The sequence below is a fragment of the Prionailurus viverrinus genome, chromosome F2, assembly GCF_022837055.1.
Source record: "Prionailurus viverrinus isolate Anna chromosome F2, UM_Priviv_1.0, whole genome shotgun sequence".
In the NCBI taxonomy this organism is placed as follows: Eukaryota; Metazoa; Chordata; class Mammalia; order Carnivora; family Felidae; genus Prionailurus; species Prionailurus viverrinus.
Genome location: NC_062578.1, coordinates 64,290,739 through 64,305,445, shown reverse-complemented (window position 1 = coordinate 64,305,445; position 14,707 = coordinate 64,290,739). Strand labels below are relative to the sequence as shown.

The window sequence follows — 14,707 nt, the reverse complement described above, 5'->3', positions numbered from 1 at the left end:
CATTTAGGAAAAACAGAAAAAAAAAACACATCACCATTAATCCCATGGAGGTGACCACTGTTTTGATGTGGTACATTTCCCTCCAGTTTTTAAAGAATGTCTGTAAGTATTTCCCCAATCTATATAATGCTACCCCTTCTTTCTTCTTAGCAGCAATTACTACACCGTTCGTATTTCCTTCAATTTTTTTTTTTTTAAAGTATGATGTTTAACGTCTGTACAATCTTTTCTTGTCTGGCTGTTCTGTAATTTATCTAACTGGTCACTTCTTATCAAACATTTAAGTCATTTCAAAAGTTTTGGTATTAGAAATAATGTTTATGTACAGACTTTTTATTTATTTATTTTTCATTTTATTTAAGTCCAAGTTAGTTATCATATCATGTAATAATGGTTTCAGGAGTAGAATTCGGTGATTCATCACTTACATATAACACCTAGTGCTCATCTCAACAACAGTCATTTTATAAAGACATTTGCACTTTCTACTGTAAGTTGTAGTTAGTTGCATTCTTGTGCATGCTTCGTGCTGGGATGTACCATTCCAGATCTACCTTCAAGAATTGAGAATATGTAACTCCTGCTTCTGGGAGTGATGTGTGTAGACAACTCTCAAATACCAACTTGCTTCTAAAATTGCCTCAGCAGAAGAAAAGCCTCCCCCAAAGTTATGCCAACTTTTTTTTTGGCAGCTGTTTCAATAGCTGGTGTTTGAGGGCATATGAAGACCAGAGCCTCTCATTCCAATCGAGGTAGCTCCATTTTCAGAACTCCTGTATATGGAGCAACTTAGAGTCTCACTGATGTTGCTTCATAGCTTCATTTCTCTCTTTTGTCTCATCTCACCTCTTTCTGTTCCCTTGCAGGAGAGTATACCCACATCAACTTCCTTGCATACTTGTCTCCACCTCTGGATCTGCCTCCAGGAAACCACACCTGCAACACCAGCTTATCTCTCTCTAACAATTAAGTGGATCTCTTATATATTTTAAACTTTTTCCTTGAAGCAACAAATATAGCCCTTTCCACATGTAGGAGCCCCATAACAGTGGATAAATTTGAGAATATGGGAATTTAGCATGAATTTGAAAATGAAAGTTTGATTTGAATAAATAAAAATGTTTCATTTCATTCATTTTGTTTATATATTAGTTCATTCATTCATCTAACATTTATTGTGTGCCTACTATGTGCCAGACATTGTAATAGGCACTTAAGCTATGTCAATGAATAAAACCAACAATGTTCCTCTCTTTGTAGAAACATTAAATTCCAGCAGCATGGATTAAACAGTATATTAGAAGGCAAACATGCCATACAAAAAACAAAACAAGAACAATAGAGCCGTTTAATAGGGATTGGGAATGCTGGAATGTACTATTTTGCAATGTTAATTGAAGTCCTCACTGCCAGTTTCACTTCAAAGCCTCATTGAGAAGGTTACATTTGAGCAAAGGTTCATTGAAAAGGTTATATCTGAAGAAAAACTCAAAGACAAAGGCATCCACCTAGTACAAAGACACCAAAACGGAGTGTGCCTTATGTGTCTGGAGAATGGACTGAAGGAGACAGCTAAGAAGGAAGTAAAGTCAAAGAGGTGATAGGTACCCAAATAAGGTTGAGCCAGATGGGCCATTCAAGAGCTTTGACTTTTTTTTTTAATTTTTTTTTAACGTTTATTTATTTTTGAAACAGAGAGAGACAGAGCATGAATGGGGGAGGGACAGAGAGAGAGGGAGACACAGAATCGGAAACAGGCTCCAGGCTCTGAGCTGTCAGCACAGAGCCCGACGCGGGGCTCGAACTCACGGACCGCGAGATTGTGACCTGGCTGAAGTCGGACGCTTAACTGACTGAGCCACCCAGGCGCCCCAAGAGCTTTGACTTTTAATTCAAGGGGAATGGAGAATCAATTTCAGATTTTGGAATGGCATGATTTACATTTTAAAAGAATCACTCTGACTGCTTCTTGGGGAATAGACTCTGGGAAAGCAAAGGTAGGAGCAGGAAGCATTAAAAGCCTGCTGCAGTGATCTAGGGAAGAGATGACAGTGCCTCATATGGGGTGAAGGCAATGGAGGTGATAAGAAGGCACAGACAATAGGATTCCTCGGTAGAATGGATATAGAGCATGAGAGCAAGTGTCAAATATTTTGCATGAGAAACTAATTAGATGTATCTGTCATTAAGATGAAAAAGGTAATAAGTGAAGCTGGTTCTGGAGTAAGGGTCAGGGATGTGGTCTTGAACATGCAAAGTTTGAAATGTCCATTTAGATATCCAAGCAAGATGTCTAGTACACCATTACACACACAGGTCTAAATTAGGGAAATAGGTCTAGACTGGAAATACAAACTTAGGAGTCATTGGCATATAAACAATGCTGAATACTATTCAAAAGATCATCAGGGTATAGACAGGGAAAACAAGGGTCCAGGCCTAATCCCTCCAACATGAAGAAGTGGAGGCAAGAGGCAGCACTGAAATGGAACAGCCAGTAATGTAGACAGAAGCTCAAGAGGGTGTGTCCCAGAAGTCCAATGAGGAGAGTGAAACCTGGAGGAGGAAGTGAGAAATTGTCAAATGCTGGTGACAGGTGGAGTGAGATCAGGGCTGGGAGCCATTGAATGGATTTAGCAACTGGACAGCATTGCCCACTGGATGAGCCATTTCAGTGGGGCAGAGGATCTTCCCTTTGACAATTCTCATTTTTGGCTAGGCTTCCAGGAAGAACTTTTCAAATATCCATTTTAATATTCATTCCTAGGGGCTCCTGGGTGGCTCAGTCGGTTGAGCGTCTGACTTCGGCTCAGGTCATGATCTCACGGTTCGTGAGTTCAAGCCCCTCATTGGGCCCTGGGCTGACGGCTCAGAGCCTGGAGCCTGCTTCAGATTCTGGGTCTCCCTCTCTCTCTGCCCCTCCCCCACTTGTGCTCTGTTTCTCTCTGTCTCTCAAAAATAAATAAATGTAAAAACAAATTTAATATTCATTCCTAGACTACGTAAAAAAAAGAAAACAAAAAACGAAAACCACATATATTCTATACAGGTCAAAGGCATTTATAACACTTTTCTAGAAAATGAAGCTATACTTTTAACAGTAAATAGTTTAAATTACTAATAGAGATCTCATTTCAAATATTATTCCCCCAAATGAAGCACAACACAATAATTTGGATACTACTGTAATAGGCTAGAATTTAATAAATAATATTTTGAAGAATATGGAAAAGCAACTTGTGGATAAATTGGATAGATGAGTTTAATACTCTAATACGTTCTCTCCCATTTTTTCATGCACACGCGTGCACTACATCAAAATCTGGACTTTGAAAATGTTTCACATTACAATACCGAAGGCATTTGGAGACAAAAACAAATGTTGATTTGGAATGTAAAATATCCAACATCTTGAGAGATGATTCCTTGAACCAGGAATTCCCAACCTGCAATCTCAAGTACCCCCAGAGTTTGCAGAATTGATATAAATGGGCAAGAATCCATAGGTGCATCACAAACTGTAAAGCGAGTAGCTAATGTGACTTTTACATAATCCCGACACTACTTTTCAAATATATGGAGTTGCTGTTGTGATCTCTCAAAGATTAAAAATCAGCTGAATTCACGGCACTGGCATGAAATGGTTCAGGGTGTGGGCCCTGGAGCCTGATTGCCAAGTGCAAATCCCAGTATTTTCAGTAAACAAACCATGTGATCTCATTCAAGTCTTTTAGCTTCTTTGTGCTTCAGTTTTATTATTTGCAGAATTGAGACAATAACTGAATCTAATCCATAGAAATGTTTGGAGCTTTGAGTGAGTTAATATACATAATCACTTGAAACAGAGAAACTAGTATACAGCAGCACTAGGTAAGTGTAAACTATCTATATACATTTCCTCAGACTAACAGATATTAAAATTCAACCAGCATTATGCATGAGTCTGAGGTTTCTAAACAAAGCAATCTGAACATCACCTGTTTTTATCATCATGGAAAATCCTACTGGGAACTATTATAGCGTATTTCAAGTTGACACAATTTTCACATTGAGCTATAGTAACAAATGATTGGCTTTAACATCTTGCAATGGAAACGTACTTGGTTGGCTGGGAAACCAAAGCATCTTTATGAATTCGGTAACAGGGATACACATTGAAGGTACCAGGCTCCATAGAAACCCCTTCCACAGATGAAAAATCCTTTTCAACCAAACCAAACATTTCCATCATCTTAAATCCTAAAAAGAGAGAGAAAGAAAGAAAAACACAGGCATTTAAGGATTTTAAATTTCAAAATTAGTCTATGAAAAAATTCTGGACCCCAAATGAGAGCTAATGTATTTGCTTTTGGAAAAATTGTGATAATGCATACCTGCAAGATCAATGCCATCCTTGAACACCAGTGGGCAGGCTAGGAAACGAAACAAACAATATAAAACACTAATTTAGATATTTTCCAAACATATTCTTTCCCCATCCTGAGAACAGGAAGCTAACATAATCTTTGCGGAAGTCAACTGTGAAGGGAATCCAAACCAGATGTGCCTATGGTTTTCTGTGGATTCCTAAAGACTGAAATGCTCTCGCTTGGCCCATTACAACCAAAAGGACAAGGCTTCCTTCTCCTCTCACGCGTCTATTAAAATCTATGGTGGTCTCTTGAGAGCACGTGTTGGGAGAAGTCTCACTTTTAATGTGCTACCCTGATGAGCAGTCTTAATACATTTGAAACCATTTGCTGCAGCTTTTAAGCAGGGCTGTTTTTAGGCACAGACTCTCCCCTCATTAGGAAAAGTCTTTACCTAAAACCCGAAAACAGGGAGAGGGGAGGTTTACTTCCCAATGCTCAAAACCACAAAACTTCATGTCCGCATAATAAACAGCTTGCGAGTCAATACCCTTTCCTTGGATCAAGACAGGACTCATGATTTAACCGGTATTAAATATTTCAACCATTAAGCAACATGAGTGAAGTACAAATTCCAAAGAACTAACTTGCTGATGCGGTTTCACAGACAAAAGTAATCAACTCATCTTCAATTTTCTTAAAGGCGTCAAAGTCATCCACGAAGAAGACATGCCGTGAGCTGGGCTTGCTGCCAATGCTAACCAGCTCTGAGTAATCCGCATCGGCCACACCAACAGCAAAGATGCTGTAGCCTGGGGAAGGGGAAGGGATTTCGATTACTTCAAACTGTACAAGATACAAATAATGCAATATAAGACACGTTCCAATATTTAAAATGTGTTTATGAAGGAGGCTAGGTGGGGGGTGGAAAAGTCATTTTCCACAGTCCACCAGATTTCTGCATGCACATATTTCACTACATGATAATGACTCCATCATCCCTGAGGCAGTTTTCCATTTTAAAGAAACCCAGGGTGATCAATGCCCCAATGAGTGCTTGAGACGATATCGTTGCCACTGGAGGAACATCTTTATTCTACATATATATAATAATTATTTTAAGATTTATGGGATGAAATGGAGTTGAAACAGAGAAACTTTATCTTAGTTTTCTTTTTTCCATGTAAAAGCCCAGATATTAATAGGTTTAGCAGCCTGAAATGGGTCATGCTTCAATGCAAATAAATATTAACCTATTATTTGCCAGGCATGTCTTAAATAATGTAATCTTCAGGGCGCCTGGGTGGCTCAGTCGGTTAAGCGTCCTACTTCAGCTCAAGTCATGATCTCATGGTTTGTTAGTTTGAGCCCCACATTGGGCTCTGTGCTGACAGCTCAGAGCCTGGAGCCTGCTTCGGGTTCTGTGTCTCCCTCTCTCTCTGCCCCTCCCCGGCTCACGCTCTGTCTCTGACTCTGTCTCTGTCTCTGTCTCTGTCTCTCTTTCTCTCTCTCAAAAATAAACATTAAAAAAGAAATTCAAAAAAATAATGTAATCTTCATGATAATCCAAGGAGAATTTCCATTTTACAGATGAGGAGGCTTGAGGAGTTCCTGTGATCAGGGTCCCTCCCTGGCCCTTTATAATGGGCCTTTTCACAGTATTGCACTTAAGTGCTATAATTTCTTATATAGGGTGCCCTGTATGTAAATAAAGTATTAGGGAAAATACAGCAAAATAATAGATTTATGACCTGGAAAGTTCTTAGAAAGTACATTGTCCAGTTAATATTAAGAAAGGTTTAGATTAAATATTAAGAAAGATTTAGAAACATTAAAGTCATTCTGATGTAGCCTATAAATTTGTACTCACAAATCAATGGCAACATGACTGGTGGTCACTACTATTTATCTGTGTAAAACTTACCATTTGATTGCATCTCCCCAGAGATTTTGTTCACATCATCTTGTGACCTGCCATCAGTTATGACCACGATGACCTTTGGGATGCCTCTCCTGGTACCTGACTCTGCAGTAAACAGACTATCTCGGACATGCTTGATCGCTTTTCCTGAAACAAAGGAAGACAACAGTTCAATTTTATTCCTTCCCACTTTTGTTTTACTGGGGAGGGAAGGGTGGGAAGGAAATTCTTAGATGAGTGAAAAGTCTTTTTCAAAAAAATCTATATTACTATGCCTCCAAAATTGTCATATCAGTAATTACTAGTAATTAATTACTTTGGGTCTTTGCTGAGTTTTTGTTGTTGTTGTTGTTGTTGTTCTTACCTGTTTTGGTATTTCCTCCTTTGTATGAAATATGTTTAATTGCATCAAGAAGGGTCTCTTTGGTTTGGTAGGCGTTTAGTTTAAATTCTGTTCTGGGGTCATCAGTGAACTGAACGATTGCAACCTGGAGAGAGAAGATGTATTTGTTTTCACATATATAAAGAACTTTCCCTGGGCCAAAGAGCACACACAATGGCATGATTCACCTATAATTTTAATTTCCTTTTTCCCAAACACAATTTCCTTGGCTTAAAATTTTACACAGGTTACATACCAAATCTGACAACACATTAAAGAGCATGTTTGTTCTCTAAGTATTTTTCAAGAAGCAGTTTTTTTAAGTTTATTTATTTATTTTGAGAGAGAGAAAGAGAGAAAGAGTGGGGGAAGGGCATAGAGAAGGAGAGAGAGAATCCCAAGCAGGCTCCACACTGTCAGCGCTGAGCCCTACACAGGGTTCAAGCCCACGAATTGTGAGATCATGACCTGAGCTGAAATCAATAATCAGACACTTTACAACTGAGCCACCCAGACGCCCCAGGAAACAGTCTATTTTGTTTTATTTTATTATTTTTTTTTAAATTTAAATCCAAGTTAGTTAACATATAGTGTAATAATGATTTCAGGAATAGAATTTAGTGATTCATCACTTACATGTAATACCCAGTGCTCATCCCAAGAAGTGCCCTTCTTAATGCCCATCACCCATTAGCTCATCCCCCCACCCACCTCCCCTCCATCAACCCTCAGTTTGTTCTCTGTATTTAAGAGTCTTTTATGGTTTGTTTCCCTCTCTGTCTTTATCTTATTTTTCCTTCCCTTCCCCTATGTTCATATGTTTTGTTTCTTAAATTCCACACATGCATGAAATCTTATATTTGTCTTTCTCTGACTGACTTATTTCACTTAGTATAATACACTCTAATCTAGTTCAATCCATGTTGTTGCAAATGGCAAGATTTCATTCTTTTTTGATCACCAAGTAATATTCCATGGAAGCAATTTATTTTATTTTTAAATTTTTAAATGTTTATTTATTTTTCAGAGGGAGACAGACTGTCAGCAGGGGAGGGGCAGAGAGAGAGGGAGATACAGAATCTGATGCAGGCTCCAGGCTCTGAGCTGTCAGCACAGATCCTGACATGGGGTTTGAACTCCAGAGCCGTGAGAGCATTACCTGAGCCAAAGTCAGATGCTTAACTGACTGAGCCAACCAGGCGCCCTGTGGAAGCAGTTAATCTTTTAAAATCTCCCTTGGGCTCACAAAACTCTCTCTATAGTATGTAGGCCTTTTGCTATGTCATTTGACAGATGGGAAAAAAGCACCCCTGTAATTGGACAAATGTCAGATAATTGGAGGTGGATTATTTACAAGGCTTTCCTCATGAAGCAAACCTGTAAAGTAATTACTACTCTTCCACTGTTTTACACACGAGGAGATGGAGGCACTCAAAGCCCCTTACCTTACCCCAAATCCCAAAAGCGGCCACTGGCAGAACCCACAGTCAAAGCCAGATAAATCCTACTTCAAAATCTGTGTTCTTAAACACTGCAATAAAAACCTCCCTGGCTTCATTTCTTACAGTTTGCTTTTATTCCAGTGGAACTCTGGAGCCATTTTTAATTTATTGGGGTTTTGTTTGTTTTTCAGAATGATGATGGAGCATCTTCAAAGTGCTTTCTTTGATCGTGTGAGACTTCAGTTGCCACCAGCTTATCAAGGTCCACAGCCGAGGAGGCCACAATCTCTAGAGAACTGACCCTGTCTCTGCTTTTCCCAACAAGTTTCTTCTTCCCCGAAATGCCTCAGCACTTTATCTATTTCTCTCTTATGTTCCCCTTACATCCCACGTTCCTCAGCCATTCCTTCAGAATCTATTCCAAATCTGTTCCCATCCATGCATCTCCTTGCTACCACCCACCCCCAGGCCTCCCTCATCTCTGCGTCGGACCATGAGAGCAGCATCCCAAACGGTCTTGCCGCTTCCACTCTTACTCTTACCCGTGTGACTATTCCCTCCACAAAAGCCAAAAATGACCTTTTTTGAAAAACCACACCGGGGGGCGCCTGGGTGGCTCAGTCAGTTGAGCATCTGGCTTCGGCTCAGGTCATGATCTCACGGTCGGTGAGTTCGAGCCCTGTGTCGGGCCCTGTGCTGACAGCTCAGAGCCTGGAGCCTGCTGTGGATTCTGTGTCTCTCTCTCTGCCCCTCCCCTGCTCGTGCTCTTCCCTATCTCTCGAAAGTAAACATTAAAAAAACAACAAAAAAAAAGCACATCGGATCTCTCCTTAAAGCTTTCCAGTGGCTTCCCACCGCATTTGTGATGACATCAATTCCTTCAATGTTTCACAAGAATTAAGATGATCTGGCTTTCTCTTTTTCTTCCACCTTGTTTCCTACCCCCTACATGCCTACCCACTATGTTCTAGCCACAAGTTTTAGCATCTGAAGCCCCAAAACTCATTTTCATCTTGGGCCCTTTGTACTTCCTACCTTCCCTTTCTGGAAATTCTACTTTCGGGCTCCTCCTCACATCATCCTCATCTCAGTTTGGAGGCCACCTTTCAAAGAGGTCTTTGCTGACCACACAGTTTAAGAGAATCTTCAGTGAACTTAAATCATATAACTGTTTTCATAGCTTGCATCCCTACTTTTTAAATTTTTTTTCATGTTTATTTATTTTTGAAGGAGAGTCAGAGTGTGAGTGGGGGAGGGGCAGAGAGAGAGGGAAACACAGAATCCGAAGCAGGCTCCAGGCTCTGAGCTGTCAGCACAGAGCCCGACGTGGGGCTCGAACTCTCGGACTGTGAGATCATGACCTGAGCTGAAGTCGGACGCTCAACTGACTGAGCCACCTAGGCACCCCGCTTGCATCCCTACTTTATGAATTTATTTGTTTCCTGTTTTACATCTGCCTCTCATCCTCATCCTCTTCCTGCCTTTAAGAAGATGAGCACTCTGAAACTGGGGATGTTGTCATGACCATTGTGACAGTATACCTGACCAGAATAAATCCTCAATAAATATTTATTTGATTGAATGAATAAATTTGATTTGCTTTATGTGTTACTTGATCTACAGTAATTTGTGGCCATAACCCTCTCTCAAGATTTTAATGTAATTTAAGAGGGCAGGGAAAATATTGGGTATATCCTTAGAGGAGCTACTTTGTTGTGTACATAAACATCTACTGATGTTAACATTCCAACCTGTCTTAGTTTGCTGAATTCAATAGCTTTTAAGGACTAGCATCTTCCCAAGCTCTGTCAGGCATGAGTAAGCTGCTTCCAAACTCAGACTTGTCTATTCTCTCATTCAAGGGCAAATCCGATCATTATATTACCCATATCAACTAGCCCTAACAATAGCTTGGGATACTTTTTTTTAATACATAGAATGAGTTAAAGATTGTTCTATGGGGGTGCCTCGGTGGCTCAGTTGGTTGAGTATCTGGCTCTTGATTTTGGGTCAGGTCATGATCTCACAGTTTGTGAGTTCAAGCCCCACGTTGGGCTCTTCACTGACAGTGCGGAGCCTGCTTGGAATTCTCTCTCTCTCCTTCTCTCTCTGCCCCTCCCCCACTCATGCTCACTTGCTCTTTCTCTCTCTCTCTCTCAAAATAAATAAATAAGCTTAATAAAAAATTTATTAAAAAAAAAGATTGTTCTATTAGCCTTACTTGAGTTCCATCTGCACCGATCTTGTTCAGGGCTCCAACAGTGCTATACAGAAAGTTAATGATCTTATTGAAATTTTCATCTCCAATACTCCAGGATCCATCCACCATAAACACCAGGTCTGCCTTGGCAGCTCTACATACTAAAGACCAAGAATGAATTTTGAATCAGAGATAAGGAGAAAACATAGTAGTTGCCAAATCAACAAAGTAGATGATCTTTTCCTTCTGGTAACTAGAGCCCATTCCCATAGAAAAGGTATAAATAATATTCTAAGCTTTTAATCATTACACTTCCTGACAATCATTTCTTTCCTATGGTCAACTTCCTATTCATGACTGAGAAGCTTTTATCAAACAGGTGGAATCAGAAGAGGAAAAAAAAAATCCACCAATCTCAGTCCCCAAAAACAGAAAATGAAAGAATAGAAAAATGAGGGACTAAAGCAATTTAGAGACAGAAGTATCAACAAATGCTCTATAGTGCTCACTTATTAAAAGAAAGCCCAAACTATTACTCTGAGCACCCTGTCCTCTGCTTATTGAGTCAGTAACTTCAGAGAGATTCAAATTCAGAAGAAAACCGTGGGACACAATGGAAGCAGATTAATCTACAACGTGGTATGCATTTGGGCTGAGGCCATAAGCAAGATTTCAGCCTTGCTCTACAATTCTCTCTATACTTTCCTGCCACCCATAGGTACATGTCAAGAAATGTACCCTAACGCTAGCCCAGGGAAACTATTATCAGTGGGTATTACTGATTTCAACATAACAAGCAAAAAACACACCAAGAAAAACCTACTCTACTGAAAGCATTTTTTAGTAGTCCTTTGTTGGTATCCTGTGTTGTTTCAGATTATCTATGCCTCTCTTCCCCTTATTAGTATGGATCATTGTGGCTAACTCTGTTTTATGATGAAACAAACAATTTAATCTTCAATAATCTGAATCTTTTAATCTTAGGCCAGCTGCACACAAATATTCTATGAGATAATGTGCCTTTCTCCTTTCTTTAGGGAAAAAAAAACATACTGGGTTTTTATTTTATTAAGTGCAACTTTATTCCCTTAAAGCTATTTATAATATAGAATAAACCATCTCCAGGTGAGGTAATACTCCAGGATCTGGTGTGGTTGTTCTCTTAAATTCTGAGATTAATAAAATTTTATAAATTTATGGTTTGAATTTAAAGCTAAAAAGGATCACAAGATATGCTAATTATAAGCTTATTAAAGAAAACCCCGTCCTCTGTTTCCAAGGAAAAATTAAATCAAGATTAGATTCCAACTTTGAAATGAGAGCAAAATCTATTTGAAAATATACTCAAAATGAAAATTTTACTTAATCAGAGGGCACAAATACACCAAAATGCACGAAGGAATTACCTCTGGGATATGAAATTGTGTTTTTAATTTTCTTCTTTGTACTCTTTTCTACTTTTTAATGTTTGTTTAATAAACAAACCCAACAGAAACCCTAAACCTAAAATCACAGCATTATCATGTTATTCTTTTACCTTCTTTTGCTGGTGGAATGGTCGGAGGAAAAGTAGGTGGTTGAGTAGGAAGTGATTCTGTAAAGGAGAGGGCAAGAGAACATCAATTAGCCATCACATCTGTGGCGAAGAGAGGGAGGTCATGGAGTCATAGTTCTTCAGGAAAGTCAATGATTTTGACTATTGTCTTCTTGGAGAATTTAGCGACTACTATAAATCAGCCTCAGCCTGTGAAAACTGGCTCCCTGCATCCCCTAAAACTCAGACTGAAAGCTTGAAATACCATTTTGCCACAATTCAGTTTACCCAGCAGGAGTCAATGCAATCAAACTGTCAACTACAAAGTGGTTCTAATGCTGATTTAAGGCAAGAATCTTGCCAACCTATTTCAGATTAGTCTCTGGCTGCTTTCACACATATAATAAACGTCATTTCCATTCTGCCTAACTAAGGACTGACCATCAATCCTCGCTCAATAGCCCTCTCTCCTTTCTCACCCTGCATCCCCCAGATATGGTCCCCAGTGGAATCTAATTTGCTCTCTGTTCTGCTCAGACTGAATCTGGAAAACTTTCAGTTCTGAGGACCAAATGGCAGGACATTGGGAGACTACTGTGTATCCACATCAGTTTAACCTGGATGAGGAGGGATGAGAAGTTCATGTAATATGCAAAGTGTGGTTAGCGAAAGGAACAGAGGAAAGTTCAGTGAGAGCGGTGCCTATCATAGCCGTTCACGTGGCAAAGGGCAAGAAAATTATGGCATCATTAGGTAAACATCCCAAATGTTACTATATTCTTTTCTTATTCTCATCTGACACTAAAAGTTTAAGGAAAACTGAGAAATGTCTTTTTATTATCTTAGTTTAATTTGAGGGAAATCTCTCAACTAAGCATAGCCATTCACTCTGGAGATAGTAAGCACCAAACAGCGGGAAAGATTTGAGTTCAGGCAGACTGATTATTTTTCAGGATGGTTGTAAACAGAATTCCTTCACTGGCAGGAAGGTTGGAAGAGATGAATTTTAATTTTAAGGTCTTTTCCAATTCTAAGAGACAATCAAATGAAATTATTTAAGTAAAATCAACATTAAAAAATGAGATAACTGCATATTACTGACATGGAAACTGAGATTAATTAGTATGTGAAATGAAGCAAGACATATAATACCATGGTATGATCCCATTTGTGAAACATAAAAAAATCTGATATATATATATATATATCAATATATCTGTATATGTCTATATAGATGTAGATTGGATAGAATCTATCAGGTAGAATTTCTTGAAGGAGACCAAGCTGGGAAGAAAAATGGGGAAAGAGGGAGGTCAACAAAGTGGTTTATACCTTTGTTGCATTATTATGGATATATATATATACACACACACACATCATTTTTATCTTTTAGAGACAATTTTTGAAGCTAAAACATTTCAAAAATAAAATACAAATTGAGATATCTTAATACCAAAACTAGGATTGTAAAGCTCTCTTGAAGACACCGTAAAATGCTTCCATAGCCAGATTTATTTATCTTAAAATCTGTGGAAGTAATGGGTCATCTTTATAATTGTCCATCTTCTTTAATGTGGAAAATTGAGGCATATCCTAAGTTCTAAATCCTAAGAACCAAATCAATGAGAAGCAATGGCAGACAGATCAATATGTTTGGGTCAGAACATCTGGCCAAAGAATCCTTTGGGTGGGAAGAACCACAACGAACTATTAACACATATTTATATTCTCTATGTGGCATACAGATGGCCCTTGACTTCAATACGTGAGCGGTTGTCACATAGAAGACAGAGCAGTCTTGATCTGCATTGCTTCCAAAGGTTGAACTAGAACCAGTGGGTAGAAGCTACAAGAAGATAGACATCCCCAATATAAGGAAAACATTTACATCACACAGAGCTATCCAAATTAACCCTGGGTTGGTAGTTAACAGTTGTGGAGTTAGGGTTAGGGGGAGTTGAAATAGACCAGGGATCGCAAACTCAAAAATTTTTAGAGGTCATGCAAGTAATGAATATGAGCAAAGAACTAGCCTAAACATTGAGTGGCAAACTTGAGAGCACATTTAGTGTGTAAAAAGAGACAGCAGTTGGTCTCAGCAGATTAGCACCATGAGGATATATGCCTGTCCTGTGTTGTCAAATCTTTTGAACCTTCAACAAATACTTTAAAGCTTGGGGGGGGGGGGAGGCGGGGGGCAGGGAAGTATGGCTCAGAGAAAACATATCTGATGGTGATATCTAACCCATGAGTATCAGTTTGTGACTTCTAAGAAGAAAGTCATGGTGATAACAAATACATGTTCAATAAGATACAGGTAGAAAATTTCCTCAACAGGTTCTCTTGGATCTTCACCACCATATGACATGAGATAGTAGGTATTAAATTTTACTGCCGAGCAAAGAGAAGCTCAGTGATGTACAAATGCCCAAGGCTGTAAATGTGAGAAAGAGTCCCAACCAAGCCTGTTTGACTCTAAATCTTGTGCACTACCAGGACCCTAATAACTTTAAAATTATATGATCCTCTCTATCCAAAAAACAGAACTCTAATCAGCAATGAAGAGAAACATACTACTGATACATCCTACAACATGAATAAACCTCAAAAACACACACTAAGTGAAAGATGTCAGATGCAAAAGACCACATATTCCTTATTTCTATTTAAATAAAATGTCCAGAAAACGCAAATGTGTAAGAAAAGAAAGCAAGTTGCCTGAGGTTAAACATAGAGGATTGTCTGTGAATGGGTATGAAAGATTTCTTTGGGTGGATAGAAATGTTCTAAAACTGGATTGTAGTATTGACTATACAATTCTTGGGATGTACTAAAAATCACTGAATTGTACACTTAAAATGGGTGACCTTTATGATATA

At 38.9% G+C, this 14,707-nt stretch overlaps 1 protein-coding gene across 5 annotated transcripts in view; it reads right to left on the bottom strand.

Moving 5' to 3' along the window:
• COL14A1 (collagen type XIV alpha 1 chain) overlaps nucleotides 1-14,707 on the bottom strand; it is a 221,908-nt gene that overhangs the window by 86,446 nt on the left and 120,755 nt on the right. For all 5 annotated transcript variants that reach the window (XM_047842795.1, XM_047842799.1, XM_047842794.1 and 2 more), the window contains exons 25-31: nucleotides 11,832-11,888; nucleotides 10,316-10,455; nucleotides 6,635-6,758; nucleotides 6,274-6,417; nucleotides 4,997-5,161; nucleotides 4,374-4,412; nucleotides 4,101-4,239 (exon numbers count right to left, since the gene is read on the bottom strand). In XM_047842795.1, coding sequence (XP_047698751.1) covers nucleotides 4,101-4,239; nucleotides 4,374-4,412; nucleotides 4,997-5,161; nucleotides 6,274-6,417; nucleotides 6,635-6,758; nucleotides 10,316-10,455; nucleotides 11,832-11,888 — 808 coding nt within the window. The remainder of the gene's footprint in view (nucleotides 1-4,100; nucleotides 4,240-4,373; nucleotides 4,413-4,996; nucleotides 5,162-6,273; nucleotides 6,418-6,634; nucleotides 6,759-10,315; nucleotides 10,456-11,831; nucleotides 11,889-14,707) is intronic.